This window comes from Denticeps clupeoides, chromosome 17, assembly GCF_900700375.1.
Source record: "Denticeps clupeoides chromosome 17, fDenClu1.1, whole genome shotgun sequence".
Classification (NCBI taxonomy): domain Eukaryota; kingdom Metazoa; phylum Chordata; class Actinopteri; order Clupeiformes; family Denticipitidae; genus Denticeps; species Denticeps clupeoides.
Genome location: NC_041723.1, coordinates 1,269,584 through 1,295,157, shown reverse-complemented (window position 1 = coordinate 1,295,157; position 25,574 = coordinate 1,269,584). Strand labels below are relative to the sequence as shown.

The window sequence follows — 25,574 nt, the reverse complement described above, 5'->3', positions numbered from 1 at the left end:
TTTCGGCCTCCGGCCTCTCGACCCGGTTCTGCCAGAGCTTTGCAGTGTTTTGCTCGTGCCGTGTTGGGTGGGTGTGTTTTGTTTCGGCCAGGAACGACCCCCGCCCCGCCCGCCTCGCCCCTCCCACCACGTCCCCTTCACTGGTGGAGGAAATGTGACCCATCAAGCGTTTTTTTTTTTTTTTTTTATCACCTCCATTGTTTGTGTTCCGTGGGGACTTCCTGTAGCCGGCAGAACTCTGCGTGGTCTGGAGGTCCGACCACATCAGAGACGGGGAGATGAAACATGATTTTTCATCCCCTCCTTCTGGTTCTCTTTCCTGGAAAACAGAAAGGGACAATGGGGACGGAGTAAGAAAGGAGTCTAAATGATGGATACACTCACAAACAACCGAACGGTGCTCTGCAGAACCAAAACAGGAACTGGACTGTTGAGTAGCAGATATGAGGTGATGACTGCAGAGTGTTGGTCTTCATGCAGTAGCTACAGTGATGAGGAACACGAGAACATGTGAACCATACAGCACACAAACAAACAATCCAACATAGAACCGTACAGCACAACACAACATGGCCCAAAACAGAACCATACAACACAGGACCAAACAATCCAACATAGAACCATACAGTACAACACAACATGGCTCCAAACAGACCCATATAACATAGGACCAAACAATCCAACATAGAACCATACAGCACAACACAACATGGCCAAAAACAGAACCATACAACACAGGACCAAACAATCCAACATAGAACCATACAGCACAACACAACATGACCCAAACAGAACCATACAACACAGGACCAAACAATCCAACATAGAAATGTACAACACAACATGGCCAAAAACAGAACCATATAACACAGGACCAAACAATCCAACATAGAAACATACAGCACAACACAACATGGCCCAAAGCAGAAGCATATAACACAGGACCAAACAATCCAACATAGAAATGTACAACACAACATGGCCAAAAACAGAACCATATAACACAGGACCAAACAATCCAACATAGAACCGTACAGCACAACACAACATGACCCAAACAGAACCATACAACACAGGACCAAACAATCCAACATAGAAATGTACAACACAACATGGCCAAAAACAGAACCATATAACACAGGACCAAACAATCCAACATAGAACCATACAGCACAGCACAACACAACATGGCCCAAAACAGAACCATACAACACAGGACCAAACAATCCAACATAGAACCATACAGCACAACACAACACAACATGGCCCAAAACAGAACCATATAACACAGGACCAAACAATCCAACATAGAACCATACAGCACAACACAACATGGCCAAAAACAGAACCATACAACACAGGACCAAACAATCCAACATAGAACCATACAGCACAACACAACATGACCCAAACAGAACCATACAACACAGGACCAAACAATCCAACATAGAAATGTACAACACAACATGGCCAAAAACAGAACCATATAACACAGGACCAAACAATCCAACATAGAAACATACAGCACAACACAACATGGCCCAAAGCAGAAGCATATAACACAGGACCAAACAATCCAACATAGAAATGTACAACACAACATGGCCAAAAACAGAACCATATAACACAGGACCAAACAATCCAACATAGAAACATACAGCACAACACAACATGGCCCAAAGCAGAAGCATATAACACAGGACCAAACAATCCAACATAGAAACATACAGCACAACACAACATGGCCCAAAGCAGAAGCATATAACACAGGACCAAACAATCCAACATAGAAATGTACAACACAACATGGCCAAAAACAGAACCATATAACACAGGACCAAACAATCCAACATAGAACCGTACAGCACAACACAACATGACCCAAACAGAACCATACAACACAGGACCAAACAATCCAACATAGAAATGTACAACACAACATGGCCAAAAACAGAACCATATAACACAGGACCAAACAATCCAACATAGAACCATACAGCACAGCACAACACAACATGGCCCAAAACAGAACCATACAACACAGGACCAAACAATCCAACATAGAACCATACAGCACAACACAACATGGCCCAAAGCAGAAGCATATAACACAGGACCAAACAATCCAACATAGAAATGTACAACACAACACGGCCCAAAACAGAACCATAGAACACAGGACCAAACAATCCAACATAGAACCATACAGCACAGCACAACACAACATGGCCCAAAACAGAACCATACAACACAGGACCAAACAGCACAACACAACATGGCCAAAAACAGAACCATACAACACAGGACCAAACAATCCAACATAGAACTGTAACCATACACACACACAGATGACAGTGGTGTGTGAGGCTGTTTGTGTAAAATGATGTTGAGCTGCTCTGTGGGGTTTTGATGGACGTGAAGTCGACTTCTTCCAGACCACCAAACTCCCCACCATTCATGACCAACATCTCACCAGAACATTTATTTCTCTACTTGGCCGTGTCTGCTGAGTACACACGCCATTAAAAAGTGGTTGGACTGGACTTCTGTTGAACTCTTGAACATGAAAATGATATTTGAACTGCGTATTGTGTGGAAATACTGCGTTTGAGAGAGTGTGTGTCTGCGTGTGTGTCCTCTCTGTGACCATCACACACACACACACACATATATACATTCCGAACTGACATGAAACTCTCTCTCTCTCTCCAGATGACGGAGGGACGGCGGTGTCAGGTCCATCTCCTGGATGACAGGAAGCTGGAGCTCCTTGTGCAGGTGAGTCCATATCATGCACACAAACTTACCAACGTAAATGGTCATGAAGATAAAGGACGCACATTGAATGAGAAGGTGTGTCCAAAATTTTGGCCTGTCCTGTATTTTCAGATCTGCAGGAATGTGTGTGATCGCAGCGGCATTTGAGTTTGTGTGTACATTTGTATATGTAAATGTGCATGAGAGTTTTTGTTTGCTGTGTCGGGTGCATGTATTTGCATTGCATTGCGTGTGTGTGTGTGTGTGTGTGTGTGTAAGGAGGTCAGTGTCGGCTCAGGTTAGCGTCAGCATCACAGAGACTCTCATGGACGCTCTGGTCTCCATAACGACCCCAATCTGGTTCCCCTCACTAAACTCCCCATCACCCCCGGTCACAACACAACCCCCACCGCTGCTCCCCGTCACCATGACGACTCCATAACGTCTCAAATCCGTCTCCCCTCCGCCACTATCCCCAAAACCACCAATTACAGACAAAAGCAGAGATTCAGTCTGTCAGCCCCCCCCCCCCCCCCCCCCCAACACACACACACACACACACACACACACACACGCGTGTTATTAGGTTAGTAAGTAGCAGGAGGGAATGTGATGATTCTTTAATTGTTCTGTAATGAGTGGCTGATGTGCATGTTGAGAATTTTCCTGTATTTTAATTTCACACTTGGGATGCTATCGTTACCCGGGTAACGGCAACAGTACAAACTCAAATCGGACATGGATCGTTCCGGAAAAAGCCACAGAACCTTGTGGAAATATTCCAGGAAGTTATAAAGGAGATGGATGTATGAGGAAGTTGTGTGTTTACGGATGGACGGTTTTATGGGTACGGGTTGGAGTGTGTGCGTGTGTGTAACACCAGTGTTTATACATACCTGTTTCACTATAAACACAGCCTGGTGTGTGTGTCTGTGTGTGTGTGTGTGTGTGTGTGTGTGTGGGTGTCAGGTCAGTCTCTCTCCTCCTTTCCTTCCCGTTCTCAGTTGGCCTGATCTTATTTCTCTCCCTCAGCTATTTTGTGGAACGCCTTTTACCTGCTTTGGGACACACACACACACACACGCACACAGCGAGGACGGCGCATCCTGCTGCGCCTCTTGGCCCCATTAGGGCCCTCCTGTCCTCGGTGCCCTTCCTCTTCCTCACCTCATTAATTAGACCTTCCTGAAGCGTCTCATCTTCATGCTGCCGTGCGCTGGCCGATGACATCACGCCTACACCCAGCGCGTCTGTAGTCGGGGCTCTTATTTCAATCCGGCGGTGTCCTACTGGCCTGTACGGGTTCTTTCGCCGCAAGCTCTGCACTGGTCGTCCTTGACTTAATTTTCCACATTTCTTTTTTTCTCCTTTCCGGATGCTTGCTGGATCTTCAGGAGGGGTGACGCGGTGGTGTGGAGGGCGCGCGTGTGTGCTGTGGCTCTCTGCTTCAGGGGAGTATGGATGTGGTTTAGAAGCTCCGCCCATCCCCATGGGTTTCTGTCTGCATGTGTGTGCGTGTTGGCATTAGAATGTGGCTCCTCCCCTCCCCCAGTGAGTGGGCGGGGCCGAACCGTTTGAAGTGAAATTAATTCATACTCAGGGTTCTGGTTGAAGATGTTCTGGTGTCTGATGCTTCTGAGCCTTTTTCAGGCAAGTTTGCGCCCCAGAACCAGATCTGAGACCCAGGGGAGATAACGGGGAGAACCAACTTGTCGTTACGATTCCTACTGAACTCTGGTCCCCGACTGGGCCATCAGGGCCGTGTCCCATCATTCTTCAGCGTGAGGCTGCGTTAATGTATGAAAATGTATACTAATGATGCCGTGTCAGCAGCAAGCCCCGCCCTCATTAGTTCAGCCTCATTAATTCATGAATCGGTCGGGATTCCCAAATGCAAGATGCCTGACCGACTGGCACAAAAATAAGCGAACTTGTGGAGCCCAGAGGGGAAACACCAATATGCTTCACACAGGTACATGGTACTAATTGATTTTAATTTACATGAATTTTAATAAATGTTAATTTTATGAGATTCACAGAGGTTGCTCTACTGAAACACTTCCTTCTCTCTGTATGTTCCACATATTACAGCGATCTTGTTTTTTCCACACCTTCTGACTACAGGGTGGGCCATTTATATGGATCCACCTTAATAAAATGGGAATGGTTGGTGATATTAACGTCCTGTTTGTGGCACATTAGTACATGTGAGGGGGCAAACTTTTCAAGATGGGTGGTGACCATAGTGGGCATTTTGAAGTCGGTCATCTTGGATCCAACTTTTGTTTTTTCAATAGGAAGAGGGTCATGTGACACATCAAATCTATTGGTAATTTCACAAGAAAAACAATGGTGTGCTTGGTTTTAACGTAACTTTATTCTGAGTTATTTACAAGTTTCTGACCACTTATAAAATGTGTTCAATGTCACCAACCATTCCCATTTTATTAAGGTGTATCCATGTAAATGTCCCACCCTGTATTTAGTTTAGTAATGTGTGTGTGTGTGTGTGTGTCTCCTGAAAACCGGTTGTAATCGTGGATGTTAAAACCGTTTCCATCCCGCCCTCCTCTCCCATCCAGACTCCGTTTCTGCCCCGAGTCTCGGCCGTAACTCTGCATTCGCTCCAGTTTTTTTATGTGGGGGGCTGTTTTTAGCCGCGGAGGGCGTGGCCGGTGCCGTCAGCGCTTATTGTCGCCGCCCGCGGCGGTCAATTGGAAGCGGCCCGCAGAGAGCCGAGCCCAACCAAAATAGCAATCAGAGCAGAACAGGACACGCGGAAGCAGCCAGGAGTGTGTGTGTGTGTGTGTGTGTGTGTTTGCGCATCTACGGCCCGCTTCCTCGGCATGATCCTTAATTCATTACATGGTCACATGACTGGCTGTTTTTAGAACCCGGAGAGCACAAGTTCACGTGATCGTGAGGTGTGTGTGTGTGTGTTCGCGTGCACTTTTTCCAGCTGATGCCACAAGACGAGGTCCTCCAGAAGAGGGACACGCCCGCGGTCAACCGCCGTGCAGAGGGACGGACAACACACACACAGACACACACAGCTTTTTGGGCTTGTCGGGATTGATTGTGTGCGTGCGTGTGTGTGAACGTTCCGCAGACGTGACTTCACCCATGCAGCGCCGAGGTCGGAGCTGCTTGTCTGGGCGTCTGTGTCTGGAGGGGGCGGGGCTACTGCAGCAAGGCCGTCTCCTTCTCGGCTGCGGCTCGGTTAAAGTGCAGAGTCACCGCAGCAAACCCGCGGAGAACTTCAGAACTTCTCCCAATTACGGGTTCCCCCGAATACTGATGTTTTTCCAGTGAAATATGTGGATGCCGGACCGAGTGGAGATCTACTGGTGTGAAACACTCACCCACCAAGTCCTAGGTTCAAACCCCACTCGCTACCATCGTACTGCGTAAGGGCGCTGCAGAGGTCCCTGTGTGGAACACCTGACCATATTCTGGCCGGTATTGTGTCCGTATGGGAGAAGCGGAGTCACGATTAACCAGGTGGAGGGCTCCATGCCCACATTTCTGCTGGACTGCCATGACTTCTTCCACATGTCCGAGGAAGCTTTCTTAGGAGGTGACTGTGGACTGTGGAAGGTAACACTCAAAGAGCCACTTGGACTCGATAACGCTGCACGTATTGCATTTTACTTTGTATTTTCATCCCATGTCTAAAAAGGCCAGACTAGTGTGTTGCTTGTGAAACGGTGGTTTGCCCGGCATATACCAGTAGACATACAGTACAGACCTTCTCATTCAACGTGTTTTCTTTATCTTCATGACCATTTACGTTGGTAGATTCTCACTGAAGGCATCAAAACTATGAATGAACACATGTGGAGTTCTGTACTTAACAAAAAAAGGTGAAATAAGTGAAAACATGTTTTATATTCTAGTTTCTTTGCTCTGGTTACTGCTTTACACACTCTTGGCATTCTCTCGATGAGCTTCAAGAGGTCGTCACCTGAAATGCTTCTCCAACAGTCTTGAAGGAGTTCCCAGAGGTGTTTAGCACTTGCTGGTCCAGCTCACCCCAAACCATCTGGATTGGGTTCAGGTCCGGTGACTGTGGAGGCCGGGTCTCCACTTTTTGTTAAGTACAGAACTCCACATGTGTTCATTCATAGTTTTGATGACTTCAGTGAGAATCTACCAACGTAAATGGTCATTGAGAAGGTGTCCAAAGTTTTGGCTCTGCTGTACATGCGGCGGTCAGGAGCTGTGCTGGGGTGCACGTTCGCAGACATCCCAGAAGAGCCGGGTCCGGGGTGAGCGAGGCTGGATTTACCACAACGTTGCAGTATTTGAGCATGGAGCGCACAGGTTCTGTGTAATCCGTTTCGTTTGGAGTGGTGCGATGGCGAAGTTTTGGTCAAACGGGGTCAAAACCAGCGTAACAAAAAGCGCAAGTAGCACATCACCATGCAGAGGACGCCGCTGTACCTTCATCTGAGTCGGAGGTTCTCATAGGAATCAGGACAGTGGCATTTGTGACGCATATTTTGACAAAAACGAATAAAAAAAACACCAAATGAAATTCCGATTTATTTTCTGGGTTGCCGACCCTGATCTATATCATCCCTCTGCTTGGAGCCCCATGACACCCCTGTTGTGGACATGGTCTGGATGAACTGGAAACTTGGCAAATATTCCAGAATTATGGATCCTGCAGGTATATCATGTTCACAGTTTTTTTTTTTCTTCCTTCAGCCTAAACTGATGGCCAAGGACCTTCTGGACCTGGTGGCGTCCCACTTCAACCTGAAGGAGAAGGAGTACTTTGGCATATCCTACACCGACGAGACGTGAGTGTGCGAGCGGTCAGGGAGGATTATGGGAATGAGGAGATCTGTGTAAGCAGCAGGATGGTCTATGACCCCTGACCCCGTCACCCAACAGGCCACTGGTTTCCTCCACATTTGTGACATGTCTGACACGCACATACACACACACACAGAGGCTCTCATTTCAACTGTATTTATTTGGGGCTAAAGGGTCAGGGAGTCTGATATCTGTCAGGTTTTTTTTTTTTTAATCCCGGCGCTCTGCTGACCTTTGACCCCAAGGAGCAGCCGGCTATCACCAGGGACTAGACGCTGATGGTGTCATGGTTGTCAGAGGGACAAATAGCTTGTCTGTCTCTGTCCAGCTACACACATAAATATGGACACACTCGCAGTCTCTCTCACACACACACACACACAGTCTCTCTCTCTCTCTCTCTCTCTCTCTCTCTCTAACATAGACACACACTCATAGTCTCTCTCTCACACACACACACTTGCAGTCTCTCTCTAACATACACACACACACTCGCAGTCTCTCTCTCTCTCTAACATAGACACTCACTCATAGTCTCTCTCTCACACACACACACTTGCAGTCTCTCTCTAACATACACACACACACTCGCAGTCTCTCTCTCTCTCTCTCTAACATAGACACTCACTCATAGTCTCTCTCTCACACACACACACACACTCGCAGTCTCTCTCTAACATGCACACACTCGCAGTCTCTCTATAACATGCACACACTCGCAGTCTCTCTCTAACATACACACACTCGCAGTCTCTCTCTCTCTAACATAGACACACACTCATAGTCTCTCTCTCACATACACACACACTCGCAGTCTCTCTCTAACATACACACACTCGCAGTCTCTCTCTAACATACACACACACATGCAGTCTCTCTCTCACACACACTTGCAGGCTCTCTCTCTCTAATATAGACACACACTCAGTCTCTCTCTCACACACACTCGCAGTCTCTCTCTCTCTAATATACACACTCGCAGTCTCTTTCTCTCTAACATACACATGCACTTGCAGTCTCTCACACATACACTCTTTCTCTCACACACATACACACACTTGCAGTTTCTCTCTCTAACATACACACACTCGCAGTCTCTCTCTCACACACATACACACACTCGCAGTCTCTCTCTCTTACACACACACACACGCATATACCATGGAAAGTCAAATCTGACAGTCAATTAACACAACAGACATACAAAGAGATAACAATGATTCAGCTGATGATGATGATGGGATTTTTTGTCATATTCCAGGGGTCACTTCAGCTGGCTGCAGCTGGACCGGCGTGTGTTGGAGCACGAGTTCCCCAAGAAGTCTGGACCCATTGTGCTGTACTTCTGTGTCCGGTGTGTATAAACACCAGAGTTCTTTGAGTAAAACTGTGTGTGTGTGTGTGTGTGTGTGTGTGTGTGTGTGTGTGTGTGTGTGTGTGTTTCTTAATTGAAACTGTTCAGCGAGGTCAGTAACAGAGCAGCACTTACACAGACCCTGGTGTTAAATGCCCGCCGTGGAACCCGTCCAACCAATCAGGAGCTTGTGCTACTCTCATTATCTCACCTCTCAGACCTGCTGTGCTTACATCCATCACGTCACCATGGCAACACTCCATCCCATCCTCTTAGGAAGGCTGTCGCGGTGTGTGTGTGTGTGATGTGATGTGAGAGTATGTGTGATTTACACATTTACCCAGTTCCCTTTCAGAGGTTACTGTGTTCTTAGGGAGATGTGTGTGTGTCATAAATGCTCTACTTCTCCCCTGAGATCATATTGTTTTGTGTGTGTCTTACATAAGAGATGTTTTGTGTGTGTGTTTAGCCACGCTTTGTATTTATATTCTTGTTTATGAGGTCATAACACACACACACACACACAGACACACACACACACACCTCCCTAAGAGTAAGAACACGTTGTGTAGTAGGTGTGGGATGTATTGTATTTGTATGTGTGTAGCTTTAGTCCTAAACCTGATACGACCCTTAAACATTACTTCAATGAGCTTCAGCTCTGTCTGTTCAGGGTGGGTGTGTGTGGGTTTCTCTTGTTTAAACTATACTTAACTCAGATATTGACCGGTGGGAGCTCAGGCCTCCATTCTAAGAACATTCTAGCTCCAATTAAACCAGCTGTCAATACCATTTTAATCAACTTGTACACACACGCACACACACACTCTATCTTGCTCTCGCTCTCTCTTTCTGACTGATATTAGATTGGATCCGAGCAAAGGTTGGATTTAAAGGGACATGGTCACATGATTTGTATTCATGTGATGGTTTTGATATGGGCGGGTTTTAAATGTGACTTTTAGCTGTACGACTGAGTTCATTGTTTGCTGGTGTGTGTGTGTGTGGGGGGCGGTGGTTAGGGTACATGTTATGTGTGTGTCTGATGCCCTCTGGTGGACAGTGTCTACACATTGTCTGCACGTGTTATTTACCCAGTCACTGCTTCTCGTCTACTCATTAATATTACTTATTAACATTGATTTCATTATTATCTGCGCCCCTTTTCCTGTGTGTGTACATGTTTACCTTCCATTAATGTTCTTCATCTTCTTGCAGGTTCTACATTGAGAGCATTTCCTACCTGAAAGACAATGCGACTGTAGAACTCTTCTTCCTCAACGCAAAGTCATGCATTTACAAGGTGTGTGTGTGTGTGTGTGTGTGTGTGTGTGTGTGTGTGTGTGTGTGTGTTTGATACTGTCTGACGTCCCAGAGGACAAATCTAACTTTCTCAGATAACCTCTGTGTAACTCTCTTACTCTTAATCTGCACCATAAGCAAATCTGTGTTTATTGATACATGTGTGTGTGTGTGTGTGTGTGTGTGGAGGGGAGTTTGATACTTGAGCTCAGACACACACACAGACAGGAACAGCCAGAGACTGTGGACGCAGCTTTTTCTATGTATGGGCCCAACAGTTCTCCAATTTAGTCTGTTTCATGTCTTAATTCAGTCTGAGTGTGTGCATGTGTGTGTGTGTGCGTGTGAGTGGAGACAACATTCCCAGCATTCCTGACCCTCTGGAGTGTGTGAGGATGAAAGAGACCCTCTTCTGCTGTGTGTGTGACCCTGATATGACCCCTCCCTCCCTGTCTACAGGAGCTGATTGAAGTGGACAGTGAGGTGGTGTTTGAATTGGCCTCCTACATCCTGCAGGTCAGACATTTCCTCATAGTCCATATTATCCATAATCCATTACATAAATATATACATATTTATATATAAATATCTTTCTCTCGTTTTTTTAACACAGGAAGCCAAAGGTGACTTCAACAGGTGGGTGATGCTAAGACTCTGTCTTGCGCACACACACAGTCGCTGGTGCTGAATCCGCTGATCAGAACTGTAATATGTGTTGCCATGAAAGCCATGGTTTTCAACTGGTGGTTTCAGGGCCTGATGTCTGATCAATCTTAATATTTAATAGCTGCATACTCTAACATACGCTTCGTCAGTACCACAGGTCAGTACCTGTGGGGCAGTGGTGGCCTAGCGGTTAAGGAAGCGGCCCCGTAATCAGAAGGTTGCCGGTTCGATTCCCGATCCGCCAAGGTGCCACTGAGGTGCCACTGAGCAAAGCACCGTCCCCACACACTGCTCCCCGGGCGCCTGTCATGGTGCCCACTGCTCACTCAGGGTGATGGGTTAAATGCAGAGGACAAATTTCACTGTGTGCACCGTGTGCTGTGCTGCTGTGTATCACATGTGACAATCACTTCACTTCACTATATTCACTTCACTATATTCTCGACTGTCATGTTCATAACCTCCCAATCTGGCAACACTGAGGCTAACTCATCCCAAGCACACACACACAGACTCTGGGCCTTCTCTTGTATTGTCTGTGTGTGTGTGTGTGTGTGTGTGTGTGTGGGGGGGGAGGTGACCCTGACTTCCTGTTCTCGATGGGAACATAAATAAATATGGTGTCCTATAGAGCTTAGGAATGTGAGCCAAAAAATACCAACACACACATGCTTTGCACCACCCAGGATTTCTGTCGGTCTGGGTTGTAAGAGCAGTTTCAGCATCTGACTCCACATCCCATATTCCGGGGGACGTGCTCCTGGTTGCATAGCTTGTTGCCCAGTGCATGCTGGGAGTTGTAGTGTGACGGTCCTGTGTGTTTCACAGTAATGACAACACCAGGGCGGACCTGAAGAAACTCCCAGCTCTACCCACACAAGCACTTAAAGAGCACCCTTCACTGGCTTACTGGTGAGTTCAAACACACACACACACCATTACACCATATGCACACATATTTCAGGACGAATGTATCCGTCCGTTCGTTTATCTACACGCAAATAGCTCTTATAGCAAATCTACATGGTTTACAGCATGATACACACACACACACACAATTTCCTTTAAAGAGTGGGTGGTAAAGAATCTCAATTCCCCCAGACTGCCTTTTCTCTTTCACACACACACACACACACACACACACTTTTCCTGTCTCCTACTTTCTCTCCCCATCTGCAAGGTTACGCAACCGCAGTCCGTTTTTCCCCTCGTAATTGGAACAAGCTGACAGTCGTACAGCTCTGTTCACATGGCTCTCCTGTCATCTGTGTGTGTGTTACAGCGAGGACCGGGTCATCGAGCATTATAAGAAGCTGAGTGGACAGTCCAGAGGGCAAGCGATTGTCAAGTAAGACCATAAGTGAATGAGGGATCGTCAGTAATCCCGCATCCGTGAGAATGGATGCTGATCGTCTGAGTGGGTTCGTGTGCTTCTCTCTCCTTCTCAGCTACATGAGCATAGTGGAGTCTCTGCCCACATATGGAGTTCATTACTACGCTGTGAAGGTGGGTCAGGAATACTACACAGGGTCTGGGAATATCAGCTTGAGTCATTCATCTCTCTCACACACACACACACACACACACACTCATATGGAATTTTTTTTTCTTTTTTTCAGGACAAGCAGGGAATCCCATGGTGGCTCGGCCTGAGTTACAAAGGCATCTTTCAGTATGACTATCAGGACAAGGTGAAACCCAGGAAGGTAGGAGCACCATGCACGCACACACACACACACACACACACACACACACTCCATAACAGAGGGTGGTGACACTCAGAAGAATGAGTACAGGACCCACCCTCAACTCATGACATCATGTTCTCCAGCTCTGACCTTTGGCTGGTGACATGAGTCAGGTCAGAGGTCACCAGACGGATTGAGATCATTTGTTTTTGGCCGCAGAGGTATCTTTAATGCGTGTGGTGACCCCGGCGGGTCACGGCGGCCCCACAATTCGACGTTTCTCAGAGACACAGGAAGTTGGCCTGAAGTCGCATGCCACTCATCTGAAGTGTTTCCTGTCACCCCCACAAGCTCACCACAGAGCACCACACTCTTCCCAGTTCCCCCAGTTCTCCCAGCGTCTGGCCCCATCCCTCAGTATTCCGTAATGATCCGTAAGCCGGAAAAGGAGTTAATGCAGAGGGGCGGGGAGTTAATACCACAGACAGATGTGTTCAGCTGTAAAACACACACACACACACACACACGCAGGGCGCGGACTTTATATGACGGCCCCACCGCCCACCAGAACAGTTTTTTTCCCCGCGGTGTTGGGAAAGCTGGGAAATCGTCGTGAAATGTTCCGCCTGGGATCCATCCTACTCAGCTCAGTGTTCAGTAGGCTCGTTAATGGGCAGAAGATGAGGGATGAGGCATGGGGACGGGCCTCGGGTGGGACCCGTCCTTCCCAAACCGAACATCACATTTCACTGATGTCACAGGCATTTAGTAATATAGCATCGTATGATGGATATGTGAAAAAAAGAGAAATAAAAAGGATGTACCATTACACAGTAGATTATTATTAAACTAAAATCGTATTTATAGTGTGAAATTTGGCTTATTTTTGCCTGTAAATTGAGTAGAATTAACTCTGAAAAGTCAGCACTGGCCATAGAGTAAATTTTTCTCTTAAAATCGCCTCTTTGAGTGATAAATTGACGCTGTGTAGGTTTCTAGTAAAGGGTTCCGGTGTGTTCGCTTCATTCTTCTGCACTCAGTCCAGACATCCCTCCATGTGTGTGTGTGTGTGTGTGTTTGTGCGCGTCTTATTCTTCCTATTTCACTGATGAAGGTTCCGTACCTGAGCGTGCGGGGCGGCCCACTCGGTGCCCCTGGTGCAGGGGCGTCTCCGGCCCATTAGCCGCTGGAGTTCAGTGGTGCTGATGTGTTGATGGGACGGAACGTTCTGGTTCCAGTTCTCCCCGACTGACCCCCCTCACCTCGCAGACGCCATGCAAACACGCATGGAGTAACGGCCCTTTGTTTTCACTGTGTCTGTGTGTGTGTGTGTGTGTGTGTGTGTGTGTGTGTGTTCGCATTTCCTCTCTTCCTGTCGATTGTTTTCCCAGGCTGTTAAAGTTCTCGGACCTTTAAGACGCACACACACACACTCACTCATGTACACACACTCATACACATACACACATGTGCTGTAGAAAACACACAGAGAGACTGTGTGCGTGTGTGTGTGTGTGTGAGAGAGTTAATGCAGGTTGTCTCTGTTTAGTAATATGACTGTCACACACACACACACACGAAGCAGGAAGTGTGTGTTCCTATGGGACGGTTGGGGGTGGGGTATGGTGTCTCCTCCCCTCGTTCTCTCTCTACCCTCAGTCCCTTTTCCTCTCTCTCTTTCACACACTCACTCGCTCGCTCCCTCTCTCGACTGTGAGCACTGAACGGCATCAGGGAGACGCAGCATTGCAGTGTGTGTGTGTGTGTGTGTGTGTGTGTGTGTTGAGTGGACTGCGCTGCAGAAATGCTGGATTGATGTGGTGAGAACCGGAGCTGAGGTTCTGTTTTGCTCCGATCCTCAGGTGTTCCAATGGAGGCAGCTGGAGAACCTTTACTTCAGAGAGAAGAAGTTCTCAGTGGAGGTCCATGACCCCAGAAGGTAAATTTATATTACAGACTTTACTCACGCACACACATAGAACCTTCTGCAGAACCTACCGTTGTGCTCTCTGGTGTCTGTTCTGGTTGTAATGAGTTCTGATGACCTGGCTGGTGCGGGTTCCTTGCGGTGCTCCTTAGTTCTCTTCAGCTGAGCCCCAATAGCGTCTCTGGAACAGCAGAGGGCGGGTCGAGGGGAGGAAGGCGGGGAACGCTGCGATTCCAGGGGACACATGTTAACATTGAACAGTAGAACAGGAACCAGAAGAACCATCATTCACTTATGGTTCCTTTTGTGGAAAGAAACGATGAGAACGTGTCTGTGGAGTCACACACTGTATAAATAACGAACAGCGTTTTTAGAACCGCTTGAACCGCAGAACCCATACTGGACCCTTTAGTGCCGGGCCAGAAAATAGGTGCAGGCCTGGCTCTGCTGGACAGATGATGGAGGCGGAGTCGTAACCAACATGAACAGTCCGGCGCATGTTGATGTTGGGAACCCGCCTCTCTGTTCCTCACCGACGCTGTTATTTACAGAGGGGGGCGATGTGAGCTAAATTTAACCCCACTGTTCAGAAGACGGGATTAGTCAGAAGTGGTCTTCTACACACACACACACACACGTGCGCGCGTGCGGATGTGTGTATCTCCACCGCAGTGTAAACTGTGGGGCCAACAATGTGTGTGGCATCAGCGTCTCTGTTCTCCTCCTCGGTGTCCCTTTCTTTCTCTTTCCATTACACAGTATGTGTGTGTGTGTGTGTGTGTGTGTGTGTGCGCGTGCTCAGTCCAACCTACCAGAATCTGACGATTCACTAACAGAGTCCTTTCTAGTATTATACAGTACAGGCCAAAAGTCTGGACACCTTCTCATTCTACGTGTTTTCTTTATCTTCATGACCATTTACGTTGGTAGATTCTCACTGAAGGCATCAAAACTATGAATGAACACATGTGGAGTTCTGTACTTAACAAAAAAAGGTGAAATAAGTGAAAACATGTTTTATATTCTAGTTTCTTTGCTCTGATTACTGCTTTACACACTCTTGGCATTCTCTCGATGAGCTTCAAGAGGTCGTCACCTGAAATGCTTCTCCAACAGTCTTGAAGGAGTTCCCAGAGGTGTTTAGCACTTGTTGGTCCAGCTCACCCCAAACCATCTGGATTGGGTTCAGGTCCGGTGACTGTGGAGGTCAGGTCTCCACTTTTTGTTAAGTACAGAACTCCACATGTGTTCATTCATAGTTCTGATGCCTTCAGTGAGAATCTACCAACCTCATGAAAATAAAGAAAACACGTTGCATGAGAAGGTGTCCAAACTTTTGGCCCGTACTGTATAAACCGTGTAATCTATATTTCCTCGTTCCAGTCTGTTTGTGTCACATGTTACACGTCTCACCTTCTGAGGTGCTACATGGGGACTCGAGGTGCAGCGCTATGCTGCAAGCGTGGGGCGGGGATCCTGTGAGTGATGCCGAGGCGCATCTGGGGAGGCGGTGAATATAAAGGGGTCTGGTCTTCGCTCCAACTGCAGGGCGTCGGTGACCCGGAGGACGTTCGGCCACAGCGGCATCGCCGTGCACACCTGGTACGCCTGCCCCGCCCTCATCAAATCCATCTGGGCCATGGCCATTAGCCAACACCAGTTCTACCTGGACCGCAAGCAGAGCAAGGTGAGGAACCAGACTTGGGAGCTAGAGGTGTGGACCTTCACTGTTCTCACGATTCGATTACGATTATCAATGCAGCACGACGCAACGCATCAGTTTCTCTACACGACTTCACATGATGTTTTTATAGCTGTTAGTGAGATGAGATTTAAGGTCTCGCCTGGACCAGCAGTTTTTCTGCCGTTCGTGGTGAATGCAACAGTTTATTGGCGTAAATTTGTACCGGAATCTGGACGAGCGTTAACTGGCGTCGAGCGAACGCCAGTGAGACACCAGTCGTATGCAGCGACAGAGCACAGACAGAGCACTCTGACAGGGCGTTCAGAGTCCGGAGCGGCGCTGTACTCAGATCAGGCCGCCACTGTCACTACCGGCACTACTTTATAACTAGAAAAATCACCAAGCAACGTCATTACAATAGAATCTGTATTGTGATGGATCAATTAGGACATTGACATCATTTCAACCCGTATTAAGGCTGCCTATTTCCCCCCATCAGTCTAAGATCCACGCTGCGCGGAGCCTCAGTGAGATCGCCATCGACCTGACGGAGACGGGGACCCTCAAGACGTCCAAACTGGCCAACATGGGCAGCAAAGGAAAAATCATCAGCGGGAGCAGCGGCAGCCTACTGTCCTCAGGTGTGTACACACACACACACACCATCACCATAAATGCTGTATATATTTGATTAGAGTGATGTGAAAGTGACATGATTGTCATTGTGAAACACGGCAGCACAGCACATGGTGACACAACGAAACGTGTCCTCTGCATTTAAACATCACCCTTGGTGAGCAGTGGGCGGCCATAACAGGCGCCCGGGGAGCAGTGTGTAGGGACGGTGCTTTTCTCAGTGGCACCTTAGTGGCACCCTGGCGGGTCGGGATTCGAACGGGCAACCTTCTGATTTCGGGGCCACTTCCTTAATCGCTAGGCCACCACTGCCTGTCCACCACTGGATTTTTGTTGGTTTGTAATTATTTCTGACACAAAGAAGATGACCTTTAAAGATGTTTTTATAAAGAAAGTTTAAAAGAGGAGGAGCCTGTATGAATGATTGACAGCATGGTGATATTGTATCGATACAGGGACATCAGTATCAGTATCACAACATATTGTGATATAATCGTATCGTGACACATATCGCATCGTGAGATCCTTGCCAATTCACACCCCTACATTGCATTAAATGAGAAGAGCTGTCGATAGGTATTGATATTCTGGGGTGAAAGGTCGTCTGCTGTGTGAGTGGCCAGTTCCAGTTCATTTATAATTGAGTCTATAATTGGTTTATTGGAACGTGCTGATGATCCTGATCCTGACGAGACCCCGACTCCAAGCACAGAGACTGGATGGGTGGGTGATGGGAAAAGGAGAGTCAACGTCCCTCTGTTTTGCAAAGAATGTTGTGGGTGGGTGGGATTTTTATCTGTGTATGTGTGTGTGCGTGTGTTCACGCTCATTACCCCTGGGTGTGTTGTACTGAGGTCAGCACCGTGGACTGGTGGAGCAGAGCAGGTTCTAATGAGGGGGAGAGTTTATTTCTCGCTCTACCTCTCTCACTTTCTCTCTCTCATCCTCTGTGTCTTGCTCTAATTCTAATTCTCTCTCTCTCTGCTTTCTTAAATGATGTCTGCCATCATCATCGTGACTGAATCTATAATCCCATTGGATCAGGAAGGGGTGAATCAATCCTTAATGAATCAGATTAATCAATTAAAGTAAATGTAAAGTGAAGTGATTGTCACATGTGATACACAGCACACGGTGCACACAGTGAAATTTGTCCTCTGCATTTAACCTATCACCCTGAGTGAGCAGTAGGCAGCCATGACAGGCGCCCGGCGAGCAGTGTGTGGGGACGGTGCTTTGCTCAGTGGCACCTCAGTGGCACCTTGGCGGATCGGGATTCGAACCAGCAACCTTCTGATTACGGGGCCGCCTCCTTAACCGCTGGGCCACCACTGCCCCTAAATACTGTATGTGTGTGTGTGTGTGTGTGTGTGTGTGTGTGTTCCAGAACAGAAAAATTCTCACCCCAATGACACGCTCATCTGTTGCTATGGTAACTGCAATGTGCAGTGTGAGTTTAGATGAGGCTGAGGTGTGTGTATGTGTGTCCCTGCCCACTGAAACATTCCTCACATGTTGCCTTGTACCTGTTCTTGTCACTCACACACACATATCTGATCTAGCGGTGTGTGAGGTCTAGCCATTGTTCAGCTTCCCCTGGATGAAATGGTGTGTGTGTGTGTGTGTGTGTGTGTGTGTACTGTAGATGAAAGGTCAGACTTATTGTCTGAATATCCTGGTCACTTGTGAAAAGGTCATGACCCCTGGCCAGGGTCTGTGCTGTGTTTCACAATGACAATTACTTCACCTTCACTTAAGTAATCAGGATCTGATAAAAATGGCGCATTAAAGCCAACAGAAGAGTGGAGAGGGATCCAAGTGCTGACCTATTTGTTGACCTTTGGCCCGTTCGACCTGTGAACAGGTTCGCAGGAGTCCGACAGCTCTCAGACAGCGAAGAAGGACATGTTGGCGGCGCTGCGGGCGCGGCAGGAGGCTCTGGAGGAGACGCTCAGGCAGCGGCTGGAGGAGTTGAAGAGTATCTGCATCAGGGAGGCGGTAAGAGTTGTGATTCCTGAACCTGCGTTCATCTCCACATTTTAATTTCTGGCGTTTATCGGACGACCCAGAGCATCTTACAATCAGTAGTGACAGGGACAGTCCCCCAGGACTCAGGGTTAAGTGTCTCCTCAAAGACACAATGGTAGTAAGTGGGGTTTGAACCCGGGAGGTTCCCGGAATCTAACCCTGCCGCATGTCTCCTCATCAGGAGCTGACGGGAAAACTCCCGAAGGAATATCCCCTGGATCCGGGCGAGGAGCCGCCCGCGGTGCGGCGGAAGATCGGCACGGCCTTCAAACTGGATGAGCAGAAGATCCTGCCCAAGGGAGAGGTGGGAATTCTCACACACACCTGTCTGCCGCGCCCCGCCCCCCCCGTCTGCTGCCGTTAGTGGGCTGACCTTTGACCCCGACTCCACCCGGACCACCACTGACCCCCAGAGAACTTTAATCAGGGAGCTGCTGGCAGCGCAATTTCCAAAGATCAGAGTAGCGCCAGAGGAAGTGGTGTGTGTGTGTGTGTGTGTGTGTGTGTGTCCAGTACTGCAGCAGTGTTTCAAATCAGACACGACCCACAAGCTAAACAGCTGTGTGTGTGTGTGTGTGTGTCCAGAAATTCCGGAAACTGTTTGCTTAGCCTTATATCCCTCTTCATACATGTGTGTGTGTGTGTGTTTGTATATGTGTGTGTGTGTGTATGTGTGTGTGTATGTGTGTGTGTGTGTGTGTGTGTATTTAAGTTGTTTGCCGTGTATGTCAGAAATGTGTGTATGTGTATATGTGTGTGTATGTGTGTGTATTTAAGTTATGTTTGCCGTGTATGTCAGATATGTGTGTGTGTGTGTATATGTGTGTGTGCGTGTGTGTGTGTATATGTGTGTGTGTGCGTGTGTATGTGTGTGTGTGTGTATTTAAGTTATGTTTGCCGTGTAGGTCAGAAATGTGTGTGTGTGTGTATATGTGTGTGTGTGTGTATGTGTGTGTGTGTATTTAAGTTATGTTTGCCGTGTAGGTCAGATATGTGTGTGTGTATATATGTGTGTGTATGTGTGTGTATTTAAGTTATGTTTGCCGTGTATGTCAGATATGTGTGTGTGTGTGTGTATATGTGTGTGTGCGTGTGTGTGTGTGTATATGTGTGTGTGTGCGTGTGTATGTGTGTGTGCGTGTGTATGTGTGTGTGTGTGTATTTAAGTTATGTTTGCCGTGTAGGTCAGAAATGTGTGTGTGTGTATATGTGTGTGTGTGTGTATGTGTGTGTGTGTATTTAAGTTATGTTTGCCGTGTATGTCAGATATGTGTGTGTGTGTATTTTGGGGGTTGATGCAGAAGAGCACATGACAACGTTCCGGGGTTGTGATTCTGGACTCCTGTTTTGTGGGTGTGGTCAGGAGGAGGAGCTGGAGCGTTTGGAGCGCGAATTCGCCATCCAGTCCCAGATCACGGAGGCGGCGCGGCGCCTGGCCAGCGATCCGCACATCGGCAGCAAGAAGCTGAAGAAGCAGCGCAAGACGTCGTACCTGAACGCGCTGAAGAAGCTGCAGGACATCGAGAACGGCATCAACGAGCACCGCGTCCGCTCCGGGAAAAAGCCCACGCAGCGGGCGTCGCTCATCATCGAAGGTGAACAAGCGGTTCTCATCATTGGCCCGTCCTTCTGGTCCTTGGTGGAGCGTTAGTGTGTTCGTGCGGTAAACCTGGTAACGCCGACTTTCTAACACAAGCACACTTTTGTTGTGTTGGTCAGAAGCTAATATTGGCTCTGAAGACAGCTCTCTGTCCGACGCGCTGGTGCTGGATGATGGTGAGTTTCATGCACATTTACACACTGTACTTTACTTTACTTTACTTTACTTTACTTTACTTTACTTTACCTTACCTTACTTAGCAGACGCTTTTATCCAAAGTGACTTACAGGAGGACGACACCAGCAATTCTCATTGGGTTTCTATAGATTTTGAGTTACAAAACTAAGAGCCCAACTTGTCAGGAATAGAACATGCTAATTGTTAAGTGCTAGACAAAGTGTGTGTGTGTGTGTGCATGCGTGTGTCACTGTATTTATCAAACACTTTTTGAACAAGTGGGTTTTCAGCGGCTTCTTAAAGGTGGTGGTAGTCTCGGCCAGCCAGGGACAACACAGGAGAACAGAGTTGACTGAGACCCCGTGAAGAGGGGATTTTTAGTCTCATTTCATTCGCAGGTCTGAGAGGGCGTGCAGGAGTGTATCTGGCTAGTAGTGTTTGGGTGTAAGAGGTCGAACTTCCATTTACAGCCCTGTAGGCAGCATCGAGGATTTAAACTCGATGCGAGCGGCTACCGGGAGCCGGTGGAGAGACGGGAGAAGAGGCGGGACGTGGGTGTGTTTCGGCTAGTTGAAGATGAGGCGGGCTGCCACATTTTGGACATACACACACATATATATAGTAAGATACGAAACCGTAGTCTGTAGGACCATAGACAGGCTAGGGCATCTCATATTAATGTTAAATAGTCTCACAAAGTGACATTTCCACGATTCTCAGGGACACGATGGTAGTAAGTGGGGTTTCCGGTTCATAGGCGGGTATCTAACCAACTAGGCGACTACCAGCTCTCTTGTTGTGTGAAATGTTGTTGTGTGTATATGTGTGTGTGTGCACGTGTGTGTGTATGTAGGTGGGTGTGGGTTTGTGTGTGTGTGTGTGTTCACGCATCATCCCACAGTCCCTGTAATAGCTACCGGCTAAGAATTGAAGAATCGCTGCGTTGAACTTGAGGCCTTTAACCCTCTGGAGAATCAAACGGATCCCAACACCAGGCCTCCCTTGTGGCCTCCTCAAAAAACCTCAATCAATCATTCCCTCTGCTGTTTATACATTTCTCATAATTATTGCCTTTTCCAACTTTTTTAACAACTGTACCAATTATCATGTCTGAAATTCGCCAATCCCCTCCTCCCCCAGACGACCCGCAGGTCACCGGCACGCCCACCTTCTCGCCAGCAGCCTCGCCCCATAAAGGCCTTCCGCCACGCCCCCCGTCCCATAACCGGCCCCCGCCCCCCCAGTCCCTGGAGGGGCTGCGGCACCTGCACTACCAGCGCAGCGACTATGACAAGTCGCCAATCAAGCCCAAGATGTGGAGCGAGAGCTCATTGGACGAGCCCTACGAGAGGGTGAAGAAACGCTCCTCCCACTCCAGGTGACCTGGCATGATCCAGTGTGTGTGTGTGTGTGTGTGTGTGTGTGGACACTAACGATTCCTATCGTCTCTGCAGCCACCGCCGGTTCCCCAGCACCGGCAGCTGCGCAGAGGGCAGCAGCAACTCCCTGCAGGACAGTCCCAGCAGGAACGTCCCCCACTGGAGCTCCCAGTCCAGCATGCCGTCGACCCCCGACCTGAGGAGCCGCGCGCCGCACTACGTCCACTCCACCCGGTACGCACACTCGCACAGATCCCTCGCACGTATGAAACGTGATACACAGCAGCGCAGCACACGGTGCACACAGTGAAATTTGTCCTGTGCATTTAACCCATCACCCTGAGTGAGCAGTGGGCGGCCATGACAGGCGCCCGGGGAGCAGTGTGTGGGGACGGTGCTTTGCTCGGTGGCACCTCAGTGGCACCTCGGCAGATCGGGATTCAAACCGGCAAACTTCTGATTACGGGGCCACTTCCTCAACCGCTAGGCCACCACCGCCCCAAATATCGATAGTGACGTGTGTGTCTGTTCCTGCAGGTCGGTGGACATCAGCCCCACGCGTCTCCACAGCCTCGCCCAGCACTTCCGCAACCGCAGCTCCAGCCTGGAGTCCCAGGGGAAGCTGCTGAGCTGCGAGGCCGAGGCGGGCACCTCGTCGCCGGACTTCTGCCCCCACACGCCGGGCACCAACGGCTCGGACCCGCTGGACGACTGCTCGTCCTGCACCAGCCAGTCCAGCTCGGAGCACTACTACCCGGCCGGCAACGCCAACTACTCCACGCTGGCCGAGGACTCGCCGTCCAAGGCCCGCCAGCGGCAGCGGCAGCGCCACCGGTCGGCCGGGCACCTGGGCTCGTCCAACTCGGGCAGCATGCCCAACCTGGCGGCGCGCAACGGCGGCCCCGGCCCCCAGCACAGCGTCTACCTCCACAGCCAGAGCCAGCCGTCCTCGCAGTACCGCATCAAGGAGTACCCGCTGTACGTGGAGGGCGGCAGCCCCACCGCCGTGGTGGTCCGCAGCCTCGAGAGCGACCAGGAGGGGCACTACAGCGTCAAGGCGCAGTTCAAGACCTCCAACTCGTACACGGCGGGGGGCATGTACAAGGAGGGCTGGAGCTCCGAGGAGGGGGGCGAGGGGGCGGGCGGCCGCATGACACCGTCGCGCTCGCAGATCGTACGGACTCCGTCGCTGGGGAGGGAGGGCGGCGGCGGCGGCCGCTCGGCCGTGTCGGAGGAGCTGCGCTGCTGGTACCAGCGTTCCAGCGGGTCCCTGAAGGAACACGGGCGGCTGTCACACACGTCGTCCAACGCGTCCGACAGCGGCACGCTGGGACACGCCCGCGGCAGCCGGGTGGGGTCTCTCGCCAAGGGTTCACCAGGTACGTCTGACACACACACCGTGGTGATATACATATAACCGTCAGAAGCCATGTGACTGATTAGCTTGTGTGTGTGTATGTCCGTGTGTGTGTGTGTGTGTGTGGTGTGGGTGGGGTGTGTGTATGTGTGTGTGGGTGGGTGTGTGTGTGTGTGTGGGTGGGTGTATATGTGTGTGTGTGGGTGGGTGTATATGTGTGTGGGTGTGTGTATGGGTGGGTGTGTGTGTGTGTGTGTGTGTGTGTGGGTGTGTGTGTGTATGTGTGTGTGTGTGTGGGTGGGTGGGTGGGTGTATGGGTGTGTGTGTATGTGTGTGTGTGGGGGTGTGTGGTGGGTGGGTGTGTGTATGTGTGTGTGTGCGTGGGTGTGTGTGTGTGTGTGTGTGTGTGGGTGGGTGGGTGGGTGTATGGGTGTGTGTGTATGTGTGTGTGTGGGGGTGTGTGTGGGTGGGTGTGTGTATGTGTGTGTGTGGGTGTGTGTGTGTGTGTGTACGTGCAGCCGCCTCTCCACATAGCCAGCGGAGTGGAACTCCCTCCAGTGAACTCACAGCTACGCCACCCTGCAGCCCACAGCACATTCTGAGCTGGCAGAGCGGGTAAGACACTCTCTGTCTGTCTCTGTCTCTGTGTCTCTGTCTGTATGTCTCTGTCTGTGTCTCTGTCTGTATATCTCTGTCTGTGTCTCTGTCCATGTCTGTGTGGGTACATTTTATGTCTTATTAGGGCTCCTTGCTTTGGTCCGTATCAGTCGGTGAGTTTGTATCATGTTCCTGTTGGTTCGGTTCGCTTTCACACGGAACCAAATAGCATCACTTCAAATAAGGCGTGAACTTTCTCTCTGCTAATTGGTCAGATGTATCGCCGTGGGAACAAGAAAAGTTACTATAAGAAGCAGATCCGCTGTTGTGGACTGTGTTTGGAGGGACGTGATGGAAGTAAATTGGCTGTTGCCCTGGCGTTTTTTTTATTATATTACATGCATTTACCAGATCAAACGAACCACACCAAGGAGGGAAATCAGCTTCAGCTCTCTGCTCTCAGAATGGCAGCCCTAGTGCTGATCTAGGATCAGTGTTTCCACCCAGTTACGAATAAGAGTATAACCTGACCTCGGGCCTATTACTATCAGCTAATAACACTTTATAACTTTTAACTACGTTGTTGCATAACTTTTCTGGAACTTTTGGCTTTTCCTCACATGTGTGTATGTATGTGTGCATGCTTAAATGCTGCTGTCACTCAGGCCTGCACGACTCACTGTGTAAAGGGACATTTACATTTACAGCATTTACCAGACGCCCTTATCCTGAGCGCCTTACAGTCAGTAGTGACAGGGACAGTCCCCCCCTGGAGACACTCAGGCTTAAGTGTCTTGCTCAGGGAACCTGGGTCTTCTGGTTCATAGGCGAGTGTGTTACCCACCAGGCTACTACCACCCTATACCATGAGGCAGGGAGTTCTCACGTATCCCAGCATGCCCGGCTGCCGAGTTCTTGATTCAGGGTGAAATGTGAGTCGTGCAGCTTGACTGCTGCTTGAAATTTTTGACGATTCGTCGCCGCTCACCTCTCTCTCTGTCTCTCTCTCTCTCTCTCTCTCTCTCTCTCTCTCGTGACTAACCTCCTCTTGTTTTTTTTGTGTCTGTTCACTCCTCTTGGTGCAGAGATGTCGCTGAAAACTGTCCCGCTGAAGACCGCTCCTCTCCTCACCAAAACACTGACGAATAGAGGTACTGTGGGCGGGACTTGCGGCCCCGCCCCCCTCTCTGACTCTCTCCCGTCTTAACCCCTTAATCTGCATGTGATACAAAGCAGCCGTCTGCCTGCCTGCTTTTTGTTCCGGACTTCGGGGTCAAGGGTCACCGTGCAGGTGACTCCAGTTCCCCGCACAGGAGGACTTTAGATTGTTCGAAGTGTCTTGGTGCTGATGAAGCGAGATTAGGGAGTCGGATTTGTGGCGAAAATTTGAAACAAAACTTTTCTGACGTCAAACAGAAGACGCTGGAACGTAAAATAATAGGTTGGAAATTTTCATTTTTATGCGTGAACGTAAAAGGGGCGGAGTGGCCGAAACTACTAACGGTGAAATTGAAAGATTTCAACCTCTTATTTTACGTTTTTGTTTGATATTAGAATCGTTTAGTTTCACATTTCTGGCCCAAGTCTGATTCCATGCGAGA

At 49.0% G+C, this 25,574-nt stretch overlaps 1 protein-coding gene across 10 annotated transcripts in view; it reads left to right on the top strand.

Annotated features, from left to right (window-relative positions):
• The window catches only part of frmd4a (FERM domain containing 4A), an 83,772-nt gene that overhangs the window by 55,412 nt on the left and 2,786 nt on the right, over positions 1–25,574 (top strand). For 6 of the 10 annotated variants that reach the window (XM_028958011.1, XM_028958012.1, XM_028958010.1 and 3 more), the window contains exons 2-22: positions 2,713–2,778; positions 7,468–7,562; positions 8,840–8,932; positions 10,151–10,235; positions 10,694–10,750; positions 10,848–10,870; positions 11,729–11,812; positions 12,183–12,248; positions 12,349–12,406; positions 12,520–12,606; positions 14,451–14,527; positions 16,061–16,202; positions 16,699–16,840; positions 18,700–18,833; positions 19,045–19,167; positions 20,227–20,458; positions 20,583–20,639; positions 21,781–22,018; positions 22,095–22,253; positions 22,557–23,398; positions 23,895–23,991. In XM_028958011.1, coding sequence (XP_028813844.1) covers positions 2,713–2,778; positions 7,468–7,562; positions 8,840–8,932; positions 10,151–10,235; positions 10,694–10,750; positions 10,848–10,870; positions 11,729–11,812; positions 12,183–12,248; positions 12,349–12,406; positions 12,520–12,606; positions 14,451–14,527; positions 16,061–16,202; positions 16,699–16,840; positions 18,700–18,833; positions 19,045–19,167; positions 20,227–20,458; positions 20,583–20,639; positions 21,781–22,018; positions 22,095–22,253; positions 22,557–23,398; positions 23,895–23,991 — 2,957 coding nt within the window. Of the gene's footprint in view, positions 1–425; positions 449–2,712; positions 2,779–7,467; positions 7,563–8,839; positions 8,933–10,150; positions 10,236–10,693; positions 10,751–10,847; positions 10,871–11,728; positions 11,813–12,182; positions 12,249–12,348; positions 12,407–12,519; positions 12,607–14,450; positions 14,528–16,060; positions 16,203–16,698; positions 16,841–18,699; positions 18,834–19,044; positions 19,168–20,226; positions 20,459–20,582; positions 20,640–21,780; positions 22,019–22,094; positions 22,254–22,556; positions 23,399–23,894; positions 23,992–25,058; positions 25,125–25,574 lie in introns of those variants that run through there. The other 4 variants (XM_028958015.1, XM_028958008.1, XM_028958014.1 and 1 more) reach the window with 4 other exon arrangements.